Genomic DNA, 20,161 nt, shown 5'->3' with positions numbered 1-20,161 from the left:
TCATTTGGTCACTCAATCCACGACTGCTTATGGGACATTGCTGTGGGCATTTGGCTGCCGCGTTTCGCCCACAAAATATACAGTCAATTCACTTTAGAGTATATTTTGTGAAGTGCTTTGAGACATCTCGAAGGCACTATATCAAATGCAAGGATTATTATTAAACATAGAACCTGACAATTGGCGGTTCAGATGGGCTAAAATCTTTTAACACTGTTTTAAAGAGCACAGAATTGTCACGTCCTAATAAATATTCCTCTGTCACCCAAATTGAACCCAAAAAGGCTTAATTCTGCTTAATGTTGTTTGTGAGATATTGCTGACCAACAATTTGGGGCAGTGTTTTGCTTAATAACCAGTCACTATGCTCATGCCTCACTATACTTTGAACAACAATTTTTGATGGGAAAAGCTTCATATGATAACGTATGTATCATTCTGAGAACTTGGCCTGGAGCTAGATCATTGGAACACAAACAAAATATTGAGGGAGGGGAGAAGTAAATTTTGTTAACTCAACAATACATGCGCCCTAATAGGTGAATGAGTTCTTCTTTAGTTAGTACACAAAATTATACTCCAGAGTGTCTCTAGTATCATTACTGTGTAGACATGGAAACATTTGCATTGGTAGTAAGTTGTCATAAACTATAATTGATTTAGTTCAGGATGGTCCTGCTGGCATCCGACCTAGGGAATAATTTCATCTGGGCATTAACCATTTCCGACTTCATTGTTTTACCTCCCTGCTGCACCTCTCTTCTGGTTGGTCTCCGCACTGCCTCATAAAAGATGGCGTGGAGAGTGATGGAACGAAGAGGTGCAATGCAGCAGGAGTATTTTAAAATGTTATTGTTGCATATTTTGCTTATGTAGCCTGTGACATTTCTCAACGGTGGCATTCAGCCCTCAGCAGCCAAAAAGTTGGATCTTCCTGATCCAGCTGAACCTGGAGCATAAGTATGTTTAAAAACTGTTTGGACAATACCTCAGATGCCTTGTTTGGGTCAATTTTCTTTTAATATGGGTTTAAGGATTTCAAAGTTACAGCTAATCTTAATTGTGCATAACTTTCAAATATGTTTTTTTCCTTCTAAAGTGACTTCAGCTGTACGAAGGAAACATGGTTTAACTTCCTTCCATTTTACCTAATTTTATTGAGACATGAAAGGTTGCACTATTGAGAGAAACTATTTGTGGAAGTGCTGTATAAGAGGTTATTGTGTCTCACTTAGAATCTTTTGAGCTGATTAGTAACAATTTCCAACTTACACAGAATGCTGTTAGTCAGGTATCTGTGGATTTTATTTGTCGTAAGGTCAGAGTTCAATCTTATTCTCCCTTAAATTGTAATCGGAAGACAAATCTATAATCAGTAATATTATCAGTAAGATGCTAAAGAGTGCCATTGAAGTGTATTGAGCTGAAGTTATTTTATGGTGAAGTGTATTAAATTGGGTCAAGTGCATATACCTATACTTTGTTTTCTATTGTCAGGATTTCAGGGAAAATCTGTATTGTAATGCACAGCTGACTTGTATAATGCTCTTTGAGGCGTCTCAATAATAAGTACTAAGCACTAATATCAACTCCAAGGATATTTATTATACACAGTATTATTAGTACAAGACTTCATATTCACTTGCCTTTTTTTAAAAAAGGTAGTTTAAAATGTTCATATACGTTTTTCTTCAGAAGAGCACATTTTTAAAACTTTGTCCTCTTAAGTTTCATCTATCAAAATAATTTTTTCTTTCTTAATGCATTTGTACTTGATTTGGGGAGATGCATGCTTTCTCTGAGTAGAGTGGAATAGTCCATTCCCTCTTGGACTAAAAGCAGTGACCTCAGCTTTGGTGTTTAGCTTCCTGTATATACAATTTTTAAAAAATTTTGACTGAAAAGTTGGAGTATGTATTTATACAATGAATATTGCAATACAGAGTACTTCTGATAGTTTACCTGTTGATTACTTGTTGCTGATTCTTCTCTTGAAAATACTAGATTTGTCTTGTTGGTCAGTACGTGTACTTTGCATGTTGCATTTTCATCAAAAGGCTTGAGAAGCTCCATGTGTGGCTCAGTGAGTTTACCCAATGAGAAGCTGAGCCATACAGATGGGGAAGGTCCTATCTTCCACCCACATCTATGTTAATTCAGCAGATCTTAGCTGGGCAGCGCTTGGGTTTCTACAATTGGCCTCAGGGCCCTGTGTTATGGAAGGGAAAATCTTCAGAGTTCCAGCTTTTAATTAATATCTAACGACCCCTGCTGGAATTGCACATGTGTTGTCAAGCAAGGACATGTTGAACTCAGCTCTAATGCCCCTGCAATTGGAAAAACCTAGTGGCACCCCAATGAGGCTCGTGAATAAATAATAACCAAGTGGGCAAGCATCCAGAGTGTGCCCATGGGGCAATACCTGAGTAGATGGAAAAAGGATTTGAAACCCCTTTAGGAAAACAATGGAAAATAAATAATACTTTGTTTTGAGTAAAAAGGAAATGGAACAGTTTAGAAAGCAGAATGCAGAATAACTACAGTATTATGAGCTTTAATAGTCCTAAACCTTTATTTTGACTACAAGATAATTATTTTTGTTGCAAAAATGATCCTGGAGTTTTAAATTGAATGTAGTACGAGTGGTCTTTTGTGCACTCAGCAGGAGCTTTAATGTGGCCATAAATTATATTGTCTGAATGAAGATGTAGTTTAAGGCTAAGGTGCGGAGGATTATACAACAGATGGAAGTGTTCTCGCAGTTGCCTCTTATTTTGCTTTTAATATATTGACGTGGCTGTACTGGGTTCCTGTGTGGATGGTTGAGATCTGATGAGTTAGCGGGTTACCATGGTAAAATCCTGTCACATGACTTGGATGCTGCCTCACAACGTCTCCAGATTTTTTTCTGCTACGTTTGACGTCAGCACTGAGGTCAAGCAGAGCCCTGTTGTGAAGAAGCAGGCTCACAGCCTACCCTACAGCACAGTGTTAGAAATTTATACCATCTGGGATGGCTCCAATGCCTGGTCCCACACAAGCAATTTCCCCAAATGGTGAGAATAACAACGACATCGTTCAGGACAATGGTACCATTATTCCTTTTCGGAAGCACACAGTGAGAGGGGAGCGTTCTTACAGGTAACCAGTGCTATGTTTAGCTATGGCTGGAGACTGCAGTAGAATGAGGAAATGCAAGGGGTTACATAATTGAGCTGCATAACCTAGATGTGTGTGAAAGAACTTAATTTGAATGCTTTTTCCAATTTTAAGTACAATTTGCTTTAGTATTGATACATAGAATAATAGTAAATTATTGGAACAGAAAAACTGTTTGTTTATGAATGCCCTTGTGCTTTTTTTTTCCTCCGCCCCCCCCCCCCCCCCCAGTTTTGCTAGGTCCCCTTCTATCTTGTTATTGATAAGATGAAGTAATTATTTCTGTGAAGTGGGACTGTACCATTTTCAGTTACCGAAAGAGAGATTTAACAAGGTTTGTCGGAAATAAAATGTAGTTAGGAAAACAGATGAACGGAGCACTCCCCAGTGAATTTGGAAAAATGGATTCCTCTGGATTGAGCTGCAGTTGGTGGTATTATTAAGCAAACCAGATTGACGGAGCTTTGTAAAATTCTGCAATCCGATTGGTGAAATGCCTGACAGTCGAGGTCACCATGTCATGCATTCAGTGAGATTTCCTCTTGTAGCAGGCTCGTACAAAGAACCTAGACCTCTGTAACCATTGAGGAATTCTCGGAAAAAGGACAGTAGATGCTAAATCAGTTCCAGATTTTGCTTGAAGGAATCGCATCTGACTATTTAAGAAAGGCTGTGGTGAAGCAGTGCTGACAGATCTGGTATTTGATGAGTATTGTGGATTTAAGATATTTCATGGGTGGAGACTGCTTTTCATATTGTGTTGCATTTTATTTGAATTTTTGAAGTCGGGCTGCAAATATTTTTACTACATTAATTAGATTTTTTCCGCCAGTGCACTGTAAATGTAGCCAGTATTCCTTATAAATGAATCTACAAATCCTATATATAAACCTTGATGATCTTAAGAAATTTAATTCTTGTTCAATCTATTACTCACTTATAATCTGGGTTTTTGTAAATTACTATCAAGACGTTTTGGTGATCAGCAAAAGGCGATTTTATTTCTTGTAATACAACTAGGCCCATGGCTTCATTGTTTGCATGCACTGATGACTTGCCAGCCTTGAGATTTCAATTTTAAATGGTTCTGTTTTTTTTCAAGTGTGATGTGCTTAAAAATGATCCTAGCATCTTAGTTTGGAATCTCTGAAAATCTTGTTGTGACAAAATAAGTACAACTAATATTTTGTGCATAAGAATTGTTATTGTGAAGCTCAAGCAAAATATTTTTGTTATGTTCTAAGGGTATAGTAAATCGAATTGCATGGTTTGTGAGCGTTTTTAAATCAAACGCTAGCAAGTGTTTTACACATCTATATGTGGATATTTCAATGTCATTTTTAATTTGTTTACCAACATTGAATTTAGCTTTGACACATTGTATCAATATGAAATCGACTTATACAGAGCATTTGCATAGACGTTTACCACTTTTTCAAGAGGTAACATTACTGAATTGCTTTCTTTCCTTGTTCATTGTAGCCCTTTCTCAATGAATCCAATCCAAATGATATGTTCACGCATCCTGAAGGAGGCAATTAACGGTGTTTTAAAATTTATCTAATTTTTATATATGTATCTATATATAATTGTTTTTATAGGGGGAAAATGCTTGAAAGTATAATCCTTAAGAAACTTAAATCTGTTGTGTTTGTGACTTAAAGCTATCACATTATGCAAGAATTACAGCCTAACAGTTAATAAATTTGAGGGAGTTTTCATTGAATAAGTTTCATTTACCCCATCATCCATGTGTTTGTAACCAAGGTAGTGGGTAGATAACCCATCTGAGGCTGCTGTCAATATCCAATCACTCCTGAATGTGACTTACATCTCTCTTATCCCCACCTCCACCCCGCAGATTGTTTAGCCTCTGGTATGTCACAGTTGATACATCTCACATTGGGAATTGAGAAAATTGACGCTCAATCTTGCTTATTCCCTCCCCATGCCCTTCACAGTCTTGTTAGTCGAGTAGTTGGAACTTGGAACTCGTGTAGTGACATTTTTGTTGATATGTGTGGCTTTTCTGTAAATAGTTTGCATCAATAAAGGAAAGTTGTATAGGCTTCATAATGTTACTATAAGAGATTTGGTTTTGAAAAATTGACTTAGCGAAAAATTTGTTGCATAAGTCACACATGTAGACTATTTGATGTAATTTTAATGTAATCCTACCGGTTACATACTTCCTTAATATCTTATAACTTAGATACTTTGGGATTGTGAAAGGCACTATTTTAGTGTAAATTGTGTTGTACAATTGGATTCTGGATTATTTTGATAATGGATTTATTTAGGATTTTTGAGGGAAGTTGTATGTATAGGCTATATGAGCCAGAAATCTGTTGCCTAAAGCTAAATAATAATCCTTGCATTTGATATAGCGCCTTATTACGTCTTTGAGATGTCTCAAAGCGCTTCACCGTAAAGCTGTTAGTGTTACTATTTACTTTGAACTGAAATTGTTTTATGCCAAATGAGTTATACAGTGCTTATCTGTGTGTCATCCTGGCTCATTTGGTAGTACTCTTGTTTCTGAGTCAGAAAGTGGTGGGTTCAAGCCCTATGTTGGGGTTTGGAACTTGTGTAGTCTAATCTGACATTCCAGTGCAGTGCTGGGGGTGTTGTACTGTTCGAGTTGCCGTGCTTCATGATGAGGTATTAAATTGAAGTCCTGTGTGCTTGTTTAGGTGGATGTTAAAGGCACTATTTGAAAAGAGAAGGGAATTTCTCCTGATGTTCTGGCCAGCAATTCTTCCAAATAACATAGGTCTTTCATTTCATGGCTATTTGTGGAATATTCCTGTGCATAAATTAGCTGCTGTGTTTGCTACAAAACGCACAGTCAATGCACTTTGAAGTATACCCCTTAAAGTGTTTTGAGATATCCTGACATGAAAAGTGCTATACCAAATGTAAGTATTATTATTTTTAAACATTTTTATGTTCAGAATATTAAATATAGGTTTACTCAGTCCCACTACCTTAATGGTAAGAGGTGAGTCTCCAGTACTGTTCCCTAAACAAAAATATTTCTGGTCCAGCATGGAGAAGAAGTGAACTATTGCTGCTGGGAAAGGGAGTTTTAAAATCTTGAGTGTAGGTCAACCTATTGAAAATAGCAAACATGCATTTAGGGACTCTGGTTGAATTCCCACCTAAGGGCTTTGAGTGGAGTTTTGTAGCGTATTGGTTAGAGCACTCACCTCGCAAGCGAGAGTTCCTGGGTGTTTTCCCTGGCAGGGTGAAATATCGGGCAAGTTTCCTTACTCCACAGCCTCTCTGTTCCCCTGCAATAAGTTACCCAATGCTTCTACTCAGTGTTGTGCCTGATTGTTTAGTCAACAACTATTGTTCAACGAAAGCAAGTAATCTTTTCCTGATAGAGCTCTATGTACCTAGGTTTGAGGAAATCAGTCCATTTTGCAGTGGATGTCTTCACAATGTAAAATTGAATCAAAAGTTCCGGAGAATATATTTCATTGTTAATAATAATAATAATCCTTGCATTTGATGTAGTGCTTTTCAAGTCTTCCAGACGTCTCAAAGCACTTTACAGAATGGACTGTAAAGTGAATTGACTGTATTTGTGGGCAAAATGCAGCAGCCAATTGCGCACAGCAGCACAAACAGTCGTGGATTGAAGTGACCAATTTTATTATTTTTATTTTGAGGGATTATTATCAGGCCAATTGTACAATTGTTGGTGTAGTACTGTTTATTTTACTTGAGGGTTGTATCAGTATGTTTAGAGAAGTATAAGGAGCCAATGATCATCATTGACCTTGAGAAATTCTGCAAAGTTCCTTCAGATGGATTAGATTCAGTAAATTCAAGATTTTAGTCCATGTAGACAATCAGCACAGTACAGAAACAGGCCATTCAGCCCATCAAAACGGTGTTCTTCATGAGCCACCAAATCTCATCCCACTAATTCCATTCATATGCTAACTCTTCACAAATTTTATTACTTTTTTAATCGGGTTGACAGAATCATAGAAATTTAGAGCACAGAAGGAGGTCATTCGGCTTATCAAGTCTGCACTGGCTTTCAGTGTAAGCGTTTCATTCAATCCCACTACCCTTCCTTAACCCCTGAAAGCAGCAATCCTTTTATAACTGTCTACTTCTCTCTTGAAACCCACAATGCAAAATTACCCCCATTCCACATCTCAACATCTCTGAGTCGGGAGAAAAAAATCACCTCAGCTCTCCTTACGTTTTTTTTGTGACTATCATAACTTTGACCACTGAGTCATTGACTCCCCTACGAGTGCAAATAGCTTCTCCCTATTTACCTTGTCAAACCCCTCATAATTTTGTGTCTCAGTCAGGTCCCCTCTCAACCTTCTCTGCTTCAATGAAAACAGACCCAATTCCATAATCCTTTCTCATAACTAAAGCCCCTCATTCTAGTAAATCTCCTCTGTATCCCCTCCAAGGCCTTAAAGTGGTCTGGGACGCTACCTTGCGTCAGGGCCGCTGTATAAATGCAAGTTGTTAACATGTTTCCTAAAGTGAGATGCCCAAAAATGAATGCAATGCTCCAGCTGCAGCCTAACCATTCTTGACAGTTTCTCAAGAGTTCTTAAAAGAATGCATACCCATTTTTAACAACAATAATAATAATCCTTGTATTTGATATAGCACGATTCAATTAAGTTAACATCTTTTTGCCAAGACCCCTTGCGTGAGGACCTGGATTAACCAGCTGGTGCTGGGTAAACAACAATAACTTGCATTGATATAGTTATATATGTGTGTGTTTGTGTGTGTGTGTGTATATATATATATATATATATATGTGTGTGTGTGGGGTAGCGTCCCTGGCGGAGTCTGAACCCAAGCCAGAGTGAGAGGGAGTGGGGAAGTGACCGTAAGCACAATCAAAAAGGACGGTCTTTAGGCAGGATTTGAAAGTGGGGAGGGAAGGGGCAAGCTGGAGGCTGAAGGCATGGCCACTGAGGGGAGGGACGAGGGACGAACAGGAGGCCGGAGTCAGCTGAGTGGAGATAGCGGGCGGAGGAGTGGTGGGGGGGGTAAGCAAATTGGATAAATAGGGAGGTGTGAGGGCATGAAGGGATTTGGAAACGAGTGAGAGGATGTTGAAATCGATCCGTTCAGTAATTGGGAGCCTGTGGAGCCAGACAAGAACTGGTGTGACAGTCGTACATAGTTTTGTACGGGTGAGAAACTGGGTAGTGGAGTTCCGAATTAGTTGAATTTTGTATATGGTGGAGCTGGGGAGACCAGCGAGGAAGGCATTGGCATAGTCCAACCGGGAAGTGATAAAGGGGTGGACGAGGGTTTCGGCTTATTTTGTTGTGAGGTATGGACGTAGGTGTGCAATGTGACGAGGTGGGCAATGTGACGAGGTGGGCAATGTGACGAGGTGGGCAATGTGACGAGGTGGGCAATGTGACGAGGTGGGCAATGTGACGAGGTGGGCAATGTGACGAAGTGGGCAATGTGACGAGGTGGGCAATGTGACGAGGTGGGCAATGTGACGAAGTGGAAAAAAACGGTTCGGGTCAGGGAATAGATGTGAGGTAGAAAGGAAAGCTAGGGATCGAACCTGACGCTTACGTTGTGCACGGGTTTGGTGAGTCTGAGGAGGTTGAGGAGGCTTCCATCTTGCCGACATTCAGCTGCAGGAAATTTGCGCTCATCCAGGCCTTGATGTCCGTCAAACAAGCTGACAGGATATCGGCGGACTGGGAGTCGCAGCTGGAGGAGAAGAAGTAGATTTAAGTGTCATCCGCATACATATGGAAGTGACCCCCTGTCTGTGTATGACATCGCTGAGCGGGAGCACGTAGACCTGGTACGTAACATTGGCAAGAACATAAAGGTGGCTGGCATGTTAAACGCTGTCCTGCAAAGGTCCTCCCACCACGCCGAAACAGATGTCCATCAAATATCTGATGAGGAAACTCTGAGGCTTGGGGCAACAACTGCTGTAAGGCATTACCTGGAGTCGAAGTTCGTCAACACACGTTCATACATCCAGTGCTTGGAATTCACCTTGACTGTCTCACAGCTGCTGGTTAAACTCTGCACCTCCAACTGGTGGAACCATTGCTCATTGGGAAGGGACGTGTGCCCGAGCTGTGGACTGGAAGATGGTGGCAATGCCCCCACACATTTCATACTGAGCTGTGTTGTCCACCAGGAAGGTTGCAGGGAGTTCCTGATACCCACCATCCACTCAGTGAGAGCTCAAACCAACTGGTGACTATCCTCCTTGAGTGGTGAGTGGCGGGGGAGGTAAATAGGTTCTCCATGGAGTTGAACTGGATCCAAGGTGACACGTTTGCAACAGAATGTCAGAATCATGTTAGCCCTGATCCAGTCGGGTCCACAGTATTCCAGGGCACTGTTAATAACAGCACAACCAGCCTGCCAGCTTGTCTTATCAGCAGGACTTGGAAGGGCAGAGTACTCACTAGGGACAGGGAATCCGAATCCTCCCACTCGGCTCCTTTTAACCCTGCAAGCCAAAACCTGAATGGGTAGGGTGGTCCTTGCTGGATAAGCAGTGGGAAAGCTTGCCAGACAGTGCTATCGATGGCAAACTATGCAGTTTTAGCTGGTTAGACCCCAGCAATACCGAACACTCAGTCTGGTATCCTCTTGCCAATGCGCGCCTAATACCTTTGATACTTTTTTTTACATAGCGCAGTTCACGTCGAGAGGACATTATTGCTTCACAATATTTACCATAAAGTGCAGTGACTATGTATTTTACAGGCAAACACAGCAGCCAATCTGCACACAGCAATGTTCTGCAAACAGCCGCAAAATGAATGATCAATTTTATCAGGGAGATTGTTGACGAAGACACCAAAATAAACTCACTTCTCTTTTCAAATACTCTTATGGAATCTTTAACATTCTACCTGAACAAGGAGATAGGGACTTTGGTTTAACATCTCATCTGAAGACTGGTACCTCTAACAGCACACCCCTAGCACTGGTCTGAAGTGTCAGCCCAGACTGAGTTCCTTTAAAGTCCTGACATGGGGTTCAAACCCTCAACTTCTGACTTGGAGGCAGCTGAACCAAGCTGATGCCTAAATCACGTAAACAGTGATGTTTGTGACTGAAAATTATATATTACAAACTTCGATTTTGTAAAGAATATTTTTAATCTGTTCAGTTCTTTTCACCAATTGACTAACTACCAGGTTCCTACTTACTCCTAGGTAAACAGAGGTGTGTGGAATAAGGAAATTTTCCCTATGTTTCGCCCTGCTGGGAATCGAACCCAGGTCTCTCGCTTGTGAGGCGAGTGATCTAACCACTGAGCTACAGGAATAGTAAAGCATTCCATGGTTTAATAGCCCTCCACAAGACTTTTTTCAGCCTCCCCTTAATTCTTCCATTGACAATTTACAAAGGAAAACAGAATTCTTTGTTTTACATCTAGATGCATAAGCAAAGAAGCAATCCCAAATCAGTTCAAGATCTTAGGCCATAATTTGAATATTATAATAATAATAATAATCCTTGCATTTGATATAGCGTTTTTCACGTCGGGAGGACGTCCCAAAGCGCTTCACAGAACACACTGTAAAGCGAATTGACTATATTTGTGGGCGAACGCGGCAGGCAATTGCGCACAGCAATGTCCCACAAACAGTCGTGGATTGAAAATGACCAATTTATTATTGTTTTGGGTTTTGGAGGGACTATTATTAGGCTCTGTGTGGAATAAGGAAACTTGCCCAAGGTTTCGCCCTCTGCCTGGAATTGAACTCAGGTCTCTCACTTGCAAAGCGGGTGCTCTAACCACTGAGCTACAGGACTCCAACGTTTTGGCACCCCATCCCATTACAAGCATTATAAAAGCAATTGAAAAGATGCATTATAAATTCACTAGGGTGCCAGCTCATTCAACAACAAAATTACATTTGTCTACCAAATCTAATAGAATTTTTCGATGAGGTAACAGAGAGGATGGATAAAGGTAGTGCAGTTGACGTAGTTTATATGGATTTTCAAAAAACATTTGACAAAGTGCCACATGAAACTTGTAAGAAAGGTAGAAGCCCATGGTATAAAAGGGATAGTGGCAGTATGGATCCAGAACTGGCTGGGAGACAGAAAGCAGAGAGTTGTGGTGAACAGCTGCTTTTCTGACTGGAGGGAAGTGTACAGTGGCGATTCCCCAGGGATCGGTATTAGGACCACTGCTCTTCTTAATATACATAAGTGATCTGGACTTGGGTATAGCAAGTACCATTTCCAAGTTTGCGATGACACAAAGTTAGGTAGTGTGGTAAACAGTGAGAAGGATAGTAGGCAACTGCAGGAAGACGTAGACAGAATGGTAAAATGGGCAGACACATGGCAGATGAGTTTCAATGTGGAGAAATGAGAGGTAATGCATTTTGGTAGAAAGAATGAGGGGAGGCAATATAGGCTGGTAATACAATCTTAAAGGGGGTAAAAGAACAGAGAGATAAAAGTAAAAGAGTAAAAGAACAGAGAGTCCTGGGGATGCAGGTAAATGAATCTTTGAAGGTGGCAGGACAGGTAGATAAAGCTGTAAAAAGGGCATATGGGATACTAGGCTTTATAAATAAGGGCATAGAGTACAAGAGTCAGGAGGTTATTATTAACCTATATAAAACACTGGTTAGGCCTCAGTTAGAATATTGCGCCCAGTTCTGGGCACCACACTATAGGAAGGATGTTAAGGCAATGGAAAGGCTGCAGAGGAGATTTACAAGAATGGTACCAGGAATGAGGGACCTTGATTATGAGGAAAGGCGAGAGAGGCTGGGATTATTCTCATTGGAGCAGAGAAGGTTACAAGGAGACCTAAAAGAGGTCTTCAAAATCATGAGGGGATTTGATAGGTTAGAAAGGGAAAAACTGTTTCCACTGGTGGGTGTGTCGGTGACTCAAAGTCAAAGATTCAAAATAGTCTCCAAAAGAAGCAGAGGGGAGGTAAGAAGAAATTTTTTCACGCAGCAAGTTGCTTGAATCTAGAACGCATTGCCTGAAAGAGTGGTCGAGGCTGATCCGATAACTACGAGCTTGCATCGTCAAGCCTCGATGTAATGAATTCTTGGATGAGAATTTCGGCAGCCTGCGGTGTGAGAGTGTCGGAGCCGGGCGATGTTTTGGAGGTGGGGGAAGGCAGAGCGGGTCATGGCACAGAAAGGACAGTTGAGGGTCAAACAAGACGCCATGGTTCCGGACTGGCTTAGTAAGGTGGAGTAAGGGCTTGACTAGAACTGAGCAGTTTAAGGGGTGAACTGATAGTCTTCAAGGTTATGATGTATTCTGATAAATGTAGCAATAAGATTTTCACTGGTCAACAAGTCACCAATAACAAGCACAAATGCAAGCATGAAAAGAACTGGTGGATCACTCTTCTGGGGGTAATAATTCCTTCAAAAAAAAAATAATAAATTGGTCACTCAATCCATGACTGTTTGTGGGACACTGCTGTGTGCAATTGGCTGCCGTGTTTTACCCCCAAAATATATTCAGTTCACTTTACAGTATATTCTGTGAAGTCTTTGAGACGTCTCAAAGACGTGATAAGGCACTATATCAAATACTAGGATTATTATTTATTATTACTATAAGAGTATTGAAGCCATGATTATAACGATCAAAAGGAATAGGATACATATCTGAAGAGGAACAATATAAATGAGGAAAAATGGGGAATTTGGATTAGATTATCCTTCGCCCGGCTAACTACTGATCAGTCCTCACTCTTTCCACCCCACTAGAGTAAAACTTGCGTAAATCTGGATCATAACATTTAACATGACTTACTTGAAGTATGAGTTACAGGCAAACTTGTATAAGTCAGATTTTATACAACTAACACATAGCAGTAAATGAGTTTTCTGTGCTTGTTTCAATGGAGTACACTGTATTGTGTGTGCAGTTCTTCGTCACTGCAGTCAGTAAGTGCACATGCGGTGACGGTGACTCCTTTCCTGTGCTTGTTTCAAATGGAACACTGCGCAAAGCAGCCGGTAGATGCCGTAGTGGCGTTACGAGTTAGGAAATGATTTGCATAGGATTTAGTATTATTTGGGACTAACCAACCATGACGATGTAGACATTTTCCGGTTTATAAAATGCAACTTGTGCAAAGAAATCTAGGTGCGTTTTTATAGGAAACTGAATGGGACTTCGGTGCACCTATGATTTAGGCAATTACAGTAAAATTCACATAGGTCGTATCAGTTGGGACCATAACGTATCATATGACTTATGCAAAGTATGAGTTATGGCAAACTTGACTTGTGAGTTCAAAATCTTGATGTGGGCTTGAACCGTCAGGCTTCTGATTCAGAGGTGAAATTGCTACCTACTGTGCAGGTCTGACAATTGAAAGTTTTCCAGCAAATATGAAATGCACCATTGTTCCATAATGAACAAAAGCATCATTGTTCCGTAATGATATTAATAGATGAGTCTAATTCTGTAATCAAGTAACCTCAATGCTCAAACCCAAGATTCAAAAATCAGGAGACATAGAGGCTTTGGTATAAAGAATCATGAGATTTCTTTTAAATCTGGAAGCGTAGGAATAATCTGTAATCTATCACGGCTGTTCCATTCCAGTGTTGCCACATTTTGGCTTGTGACAGGATTTTGCCAATGACAGGATCCCCTTTTCCGTTAGTGACTTAAGTAAAGAAAAAAAATCTGCAAATTGTTTGACCCTTTATGGCAATAAATACAGTTTATTTACTGCAGGTATTTGAAAATATGAACATCTTTTCTTTGTCACTGATATTCCTTATTCTCTTTTATATTTTCAGCATCATGCACAAGAGGGGATGATAATAATAATCTTACTCCCAAGATCATTGCTCTTACAGATTAGGTTCTATTTATTTCCCTACATCTTTCTTTATCGTTTTTTATAATCTTACTATTTTGAATCCATTTTTAGTCTCTTTCCCACACAGGCAAAGATTAGGTTCATGTGTGGGAGGAGCATGGCTCCAGGGTGCATGAACACAGAAGTGCACAAGAGAAATGCTGCCAATATAGCGTTTCACAAAAATATCAAAAAGTGGCCTACTCCTGCTCCTACATCTTATGGCCTAAATATTATACATGGCTCCCCTTCTCCCAGAAAGTGCGAAATCATTCAGCGGTAACCAATACTGCTGCTGATTTTATTTATATATGTGGTTTTATCACAGAATCATAGGATCATAGAATTATACAGCACAGAAGGAGACCATTCGGCCCATCATGTCTGTGCCAGCTCTTTGAAAAGAGCTATCCAATTTAATCCCACTCCCCCGCTCTCATAGAATCATAGAATATGTACTCTGAATGAGGGCTGTAGCATAGTGCATATCATCCTGAAATGGAACAGGCTCCCTCAGGAGACATTGGAAACAGAAAATGTTGTTTGTTTCAAGAGCAAATTAGATAGATTTCTGCTAGAGAATAATATCTCAGGATAGTTTGGGACACGACATGTCAAGCAACTGCCAGGATGGTGAAAGGCAAACTAGATGGACCCTGATCTTTCACCTAGCAAATTCTTAAGTTCTTAACTTCTTAAATACAAACCAATTGTGAGATGGGAATTAGACCAGTTGGCACAACATCTGTTGTGAGGAAAGTACTAAAGAGCCTCAGACAGGATGGTATCAATGTACGTCTAAAATGTGTACAGGCCATAAAGTGTACTAAGCATGGATTTAGAAGCAGCAGGTCATGCCTTGCTAATCTGTTGGAATGTGTTGAGCAAGTTACTGTATTAAATTAGTGGAGGAATGCTGTTCAGTTGTCATAATTGACTTGCATTTTTCAGAGCTCCTACGTTTGAAGCTTTTAAAAGGTTAAGACTCATGAAAGTAATGGCACGTTGACTGGCTAAATTGCAAACTGACTTAGAATAGGAAGCAGAGGTGATGAATGGAAGACTGTGCAGGGGCGGTGACTAGCTAAGAGGAGTTCTTTTGGAATCTACTCATTGCTCATGCTACTTGTAAAATACACTGCAGTACGGTGTTATAAAATTTGCTGATTTTTGACTGCTTATATGAAGATATGAAGAACTGGAAGATGAACTGATAATGTAAAGAAACAATAAAGCTGAACTTTGTACATAATAATAATAAATATTATACTTGCATTTGATCCTTTGCTTACGGTCACCTCCTTCCCCCCCCACCCCCTCCACTGCTCGGAGTCAGCCTCCGCCACTGTTATGTGCTCTGAGACACTACCCTGCGTGGAGAATGCTATATAAGTGCATGTTGCTGTTGATATAGCGCTATTATCACGTCTCCGAGTCATCTCAAAGCGCTTCACAGAATATACTGTAAAGTTAATTGTATATTTTGTGGGCAAAACGCGGCAGCCAATTGTGCACAGCAGTATCCCACAAACAGTCGTGGATTGAATGACCAATTTATTATTCATTATAAAGTTGTCCCTTAGCAAAGATGGAAAAGAAATCAACTCCAGCCATTGACCATTCAGTACATTTTCACTCAGTATAAAGCTTTTATCAAGATCATTTGATCAAAAGACAAGTCTCGTTCCATGTTTTGTATATTTCATTGCAACCACATTTGATTGACATTAATTGCTCTATTCAAAGAGCCGGCACAAACTCGATGGGCCGAATGGCCTCTTTTTGTGCTGTACGTTTCTATGATTCAATGTAATATGTACGTATTTTCTACCCTACATTGATGCAAGGAGATGGATCCATTGGCAATGATTTGGGGAATTATGTCTTTATTATGAAGAGACACTCGCTGAGTTAAACTTTTGTTTACTTTGGAGAAGAGAAAACATATTGAAAGGGAGCATGAGTCGATCCTTGAACTGCTGATAAGCACAGATAAATAAGGATATAAATGGGTTATTTAAACTTTGATTGTGAGGATAGAACTAGAAGGCACAATATAAAATTAATTGTCTGGTTTTATTTCAGATTCATGTATTTCTTTTTATCTTTACATAATGAACACGCCTCAAGCAAAATTTGAGTTCAGAAGACATTATTCAGAGTGTTGGATATGCAGAGAGCTGACTCTCTCTCCCCCACCCCCCAACATACACTGAATTAATACTGTTTTAATTTTTGTTCTATAAAAACCTTAGCAGAGGATTTCATATTATAAGGGTAAATATAGAAAGAGATGATTGAATGTTCTAAGGAACACTTTGGTTTCTTTTTTGCTGGAATTAAAACCGTTATCAATGGAAAGCAACTGGTCTAGGTTGAATAATACAGATTTAGGATTGATGACTTATTCTGGACTTACTTGATTACCTTTTGTTGTTGGAAATTTTTCGCACCAAACTTTCGGGAAATTATATGGTTTGATCGATGACCAGGGTGGATCAACAACAAACAACAACTTGGATTTATATAGCGCCCTCCACGCTGGACGGCGTCTCAAAGTGCTTTACAGTAATGGATCCCGGGACCGATCCAGGGGAAGGGGGGGAAGGTGACCAAAGGTGCGGTCGAAAAGAAAGCTTTTCAGCAGAGACCTGAAAATGGGAAGGGAGGGAGCGAGACGAAGGGAGTGAGGAAGGCCGTTCCAGAGCCTCGGGGCCTAGTGGCTGAAAGCACGGCTGCCGAAGGTGGAGCAGGGGACGAGGAGGAGGCCAGACCCAGAGGACCGAAGGCAACGGGTACTGTTTTGAGGAGAGAGGATGCAGAAGTAATGAAGTCATTGGGTTGAATGGCCTTTCTCAGTTTATGCATTCTTTCAAGGACCGTTTTACAGAGTGGCTGCAAGTAAATGCAAATTTATTGAAAGCTATTTTAAGTTGAGGTATATAAGATGGATTTTTACTTTTTAGCTTGTCATGTAGTGTCTCTTGTCCAGATGTTTGCAACAAAATAGTATTCTTTCGTTACTCGTTTTGCAGCTCGAAAGAATGTTTAAAATTGCAATAGACTGAATATAGGTACTATACTAAGTGATAATATCTAAAAAAAAAATCCATTATTTAGTGCATTTTGTTTGTTTTTCAGTTGGGGAATGGCGGTTAACGTATATTCTACATCTGTGACCAGTGAGAACATGAGCCGGCATGACATCATGGCTTGGATTAATGACACGGTGTGTTTAAACTATTCAAAGATTGAACAGCTTTGTTCAGGTAAGAATAGCCAACAGTGAATTCTTTAAAGTGATCGTCTGAATTTCCCATGAATAATAACAAACCTAATTTACTTTGTGTCACAACATTTTACAGTACATTCTGTGAAGTGCACCGAGACCCTACCACGTGTGAAGGATGACGCTATGTAAATGCAAGTTGTTGTGATAAAACGCTACATGAAATATTATTACATGGCATTCAATAATTGTTTGATTTTTCAGTGAGTGAAATGGCCCTTGTGTAATTGTGTGATAATGTACTTTTCCTTTTATGTAGTATACATAATAAAAGAGAGAAGGCTGAACTATTGAGTGGGGAAGTTGTGAAGGAAGTGAATTGGAGATGAATTTGAGTCTTTGGATAGATGTTTAGGTGTCTCATAGTGGCAGCCCATGCCTTGTGTGTCAGTCTGGCTCAGTGGTAGCCCCACATCTGAGTCAGAATATTGTGGTTTCGAGCCCTATGTAGAATCTAAGATGATACACCAATGCACTGCTGGTGTTGTGTTGCACGGTCGGACATCCCAGCTTCATATAAGACTTTAAGCTAAGGTCCTCTCTGCCTGTTCAGGTAGATGTTAAAGATCCCATGGCGCTATTGGAAAAGAGAACAGAGTTTCTTCCAGTGTCCTAGCAAACAGTCCCTCAAATAAAATTGGCCATGGCTGTTTATGGAACATTGCTGCCACTTTTCGAATCCACTTTACAGTATATCCTGTGAAACATCTCAATGTCTGAGTGAGGGGCAACCATCATTTGGGTGTTTATGCAATAAACTGTTATGAAACTAAAATAATAAATGACCTTTACAACCTTACTCTAGAATGTTTACTTTCATTTTTAAGATGACATTATTAGTTTTTCTATTATACAAACAGAAGTGGAAACTTTACTGCCAACTTCACTTTGCGGCAGATTTGATGTAATCTTTTGCTTCTACAACTTGGTGCTTAAATTAGGCTTAAATTAGGATAGATACAATTTGTGGCTACACCAGTTGGTAATTGATTCAGCCTCCTAAATCAGCTCCAGCCTGCCATTTAGGGAGACAGCCATTTTCGTTGTAATTGATATGGCAACAATGGACATCTTAGAATCCAAAAGGATAGCATATCTAACCTTGGAAGCAGTCCTACTATAGTGGATCTTTTAGAACACAACAGATTAATTGTTATTACGTCAATATCCAATTGATGGATTGTTATCGGAACTTTGAGAGGTCAATATGTTACTGGGTGCATTTTTTTTTCGAGGATTGCGTTAGTGAATTGGGTGTCTAATTAATGATTAGGCAGTGAAAAGTTTGTCAACATATTTTAGACAAGATGTTTAAGTTTAGCTGGTTGAATTCTAGAGGTGTCCTATTGTCCTAAATCCTGATCTCGGGATAGGCAAGCCTTTGTGCCTGTCCATTTCTTCTCTTTTCTCTCTTCTGGGAGAAATTGTGGAATCCATACATTTATTCTCAGTTAGTTGAATTTGAAAGCCTCAAAGTCGACAAAAAGTTTTGTAATGTGTCAATACTTATGGCCGACAAAAAAAAAACCTTAATTTGTTCATTCGGCAGATGCAAACTGACCCTTGGAAGCAAAGGAAATCCTGCTACCATTATCCAAAAGGGAGTTCACGTTTGTAAGACTCAGTAGGATACAAACAAATGAAGTCATATTATTCACTCAGTGTAATTTCTCTTAACCTGTTCATTAATACCAATGATCAAAGTGCCTTAGGATAGCCTCAGATAAGAACGGTGCTATAGAAATATGGTTTGTATTTTGCCAATAATTAAAGGACTGTAGTTTAATGTGTTGCTGGTTAGGGAACCCCCCTCCTAGTATCCAGAATTTGAACTCAGACCTAAAACCTAAAAAATTGTTTTTAATTCTGCGAGCACACATGTGGACTCGCGCCAGCCCAACTCTCCTAGCATGTGTTAACACCGTAATGAGCAGCCTCACCATCTTTGCCGGCCTTCACAGTGTCCAGGAATATTGACTTTGACACAGATTGTTTGAATCCCGTGAGCAGGAAATAGCTTATTCACTACCTTCTGCTCGCAGGATTCAAACTTTTTTTAAAAATGCCGGCGAATGCTGATTCCTTGCATTTGATATAGCGCCTTATCACGTCTTCTTCACAGAATATACTCTAAAGTGAATTGACTGTATATTGTGTGGGCAAAACGTGGCAGACAATTGCACACAGCAGTGTCCCACAAACTGTCGTGGATTGAAGTGACCAATTATTTTTTTTTGAAGGAATTATTACTCCCGGAAAAGTGATCCGCCAATTGACTAGCAACTGGGTTCCTGTTTACTGCTAGTAAACAGGGGTGTGTGGAGTAAGGAAACTTGCCCAATGTTTTGCCCTGCCAGGAATCAAACCCACGTCCTTTCGGGTGCGAGGCGAGTGCTCTAACCACTAAGTTATATGACTCTTATAATGGCAATACAATGCTGAAAAATAGATTTATTAATTCATTTATCCATTTCTGAATCCAAGGGTTTCTTTATCGTAACTTCCCAAAATTGGTGAGCCAACAAACATGTTCAGAAATCCTGGAAGAAACTGCTAGGTCCTTCATGGTTTTGCTAACATATATTGAAATAAATCTATTAGTTCCAAGCATAGGACGATGTAGTACACAATAAAGTATTTTAAAATGATCTTCTCTGAGTCAGCTGGCTGGATACCTTTAATATAGGGCCCTGAAGCTACTTAAGGAATGCTTTGCACTGATAAGTTGTTCTGCTTCATATGTTTTGTTAATTTGTTTTGTTTACGTATGTTACTAAATATTTAGCTATACTATTGATCACAAATTATCTGATCAGTTTTGAAAATGCACATTGCCTATTTCCCGAATT

General features: G+C 39.8%; 1 protein-coding gene across 6 annotated transcripts in view; it reads left to right on the top strand.

The window, feature by feature from the left end:
• Positions 1 to 20,161, top strand: part of mapre2 (microtubule-associated protein, RP/EB family, member 2) — a 49,322-nt gene that overhangs the window by 12,015 nt on the left and 17,146 nt on the right. For 4 of the 6 annotated variants that reach the window (XM_007887993.2, XM_007887995.2, XM_042332245.1 and 1 more), the window contains exon 2: positions 17,165 to 17,292. In XM_007887993.2, the coding sequence (XP_007886184.1) occupies positions 17,172 to 17,292 (121 nt within the window). In that variant the 5' untranslated portion in view covers positions 17,165 to 17,171. Of the gene's footprint in view, positions 1 to 2,908; positions 3,142 to 3,612; positions 3,858 to 17,164; positions 17,293 to 20,161 lie in introns of those variants that run through there. The other 2 variants (XM_007887990.2, XM_007887994.2) reach the window with 2 other exon arrangements.

The sequence above is a fragment of the Callorhinchus milii genome, unplaced genomic scaffold (genome assembly GCF_018977255.1).
Source record: "Callorhinchus milii isolate IMCB2004 unplaced genomic scaffold, IMCB_Cmil_1.0 Scaffold2, whole genome shotgun sequence".
NCBI classification, from domain to species: Eukaryota; Metazoa; Chordata; class Chondrichthyes; order Chimaeriformes; family Callorhinchidae; genus Callorhinchus; species Callorhinchus milii.
Note: the sequence above shows the minus strand (reverse complement) of the source record. Positions and strands in the feature narration are given on the sequence as shown.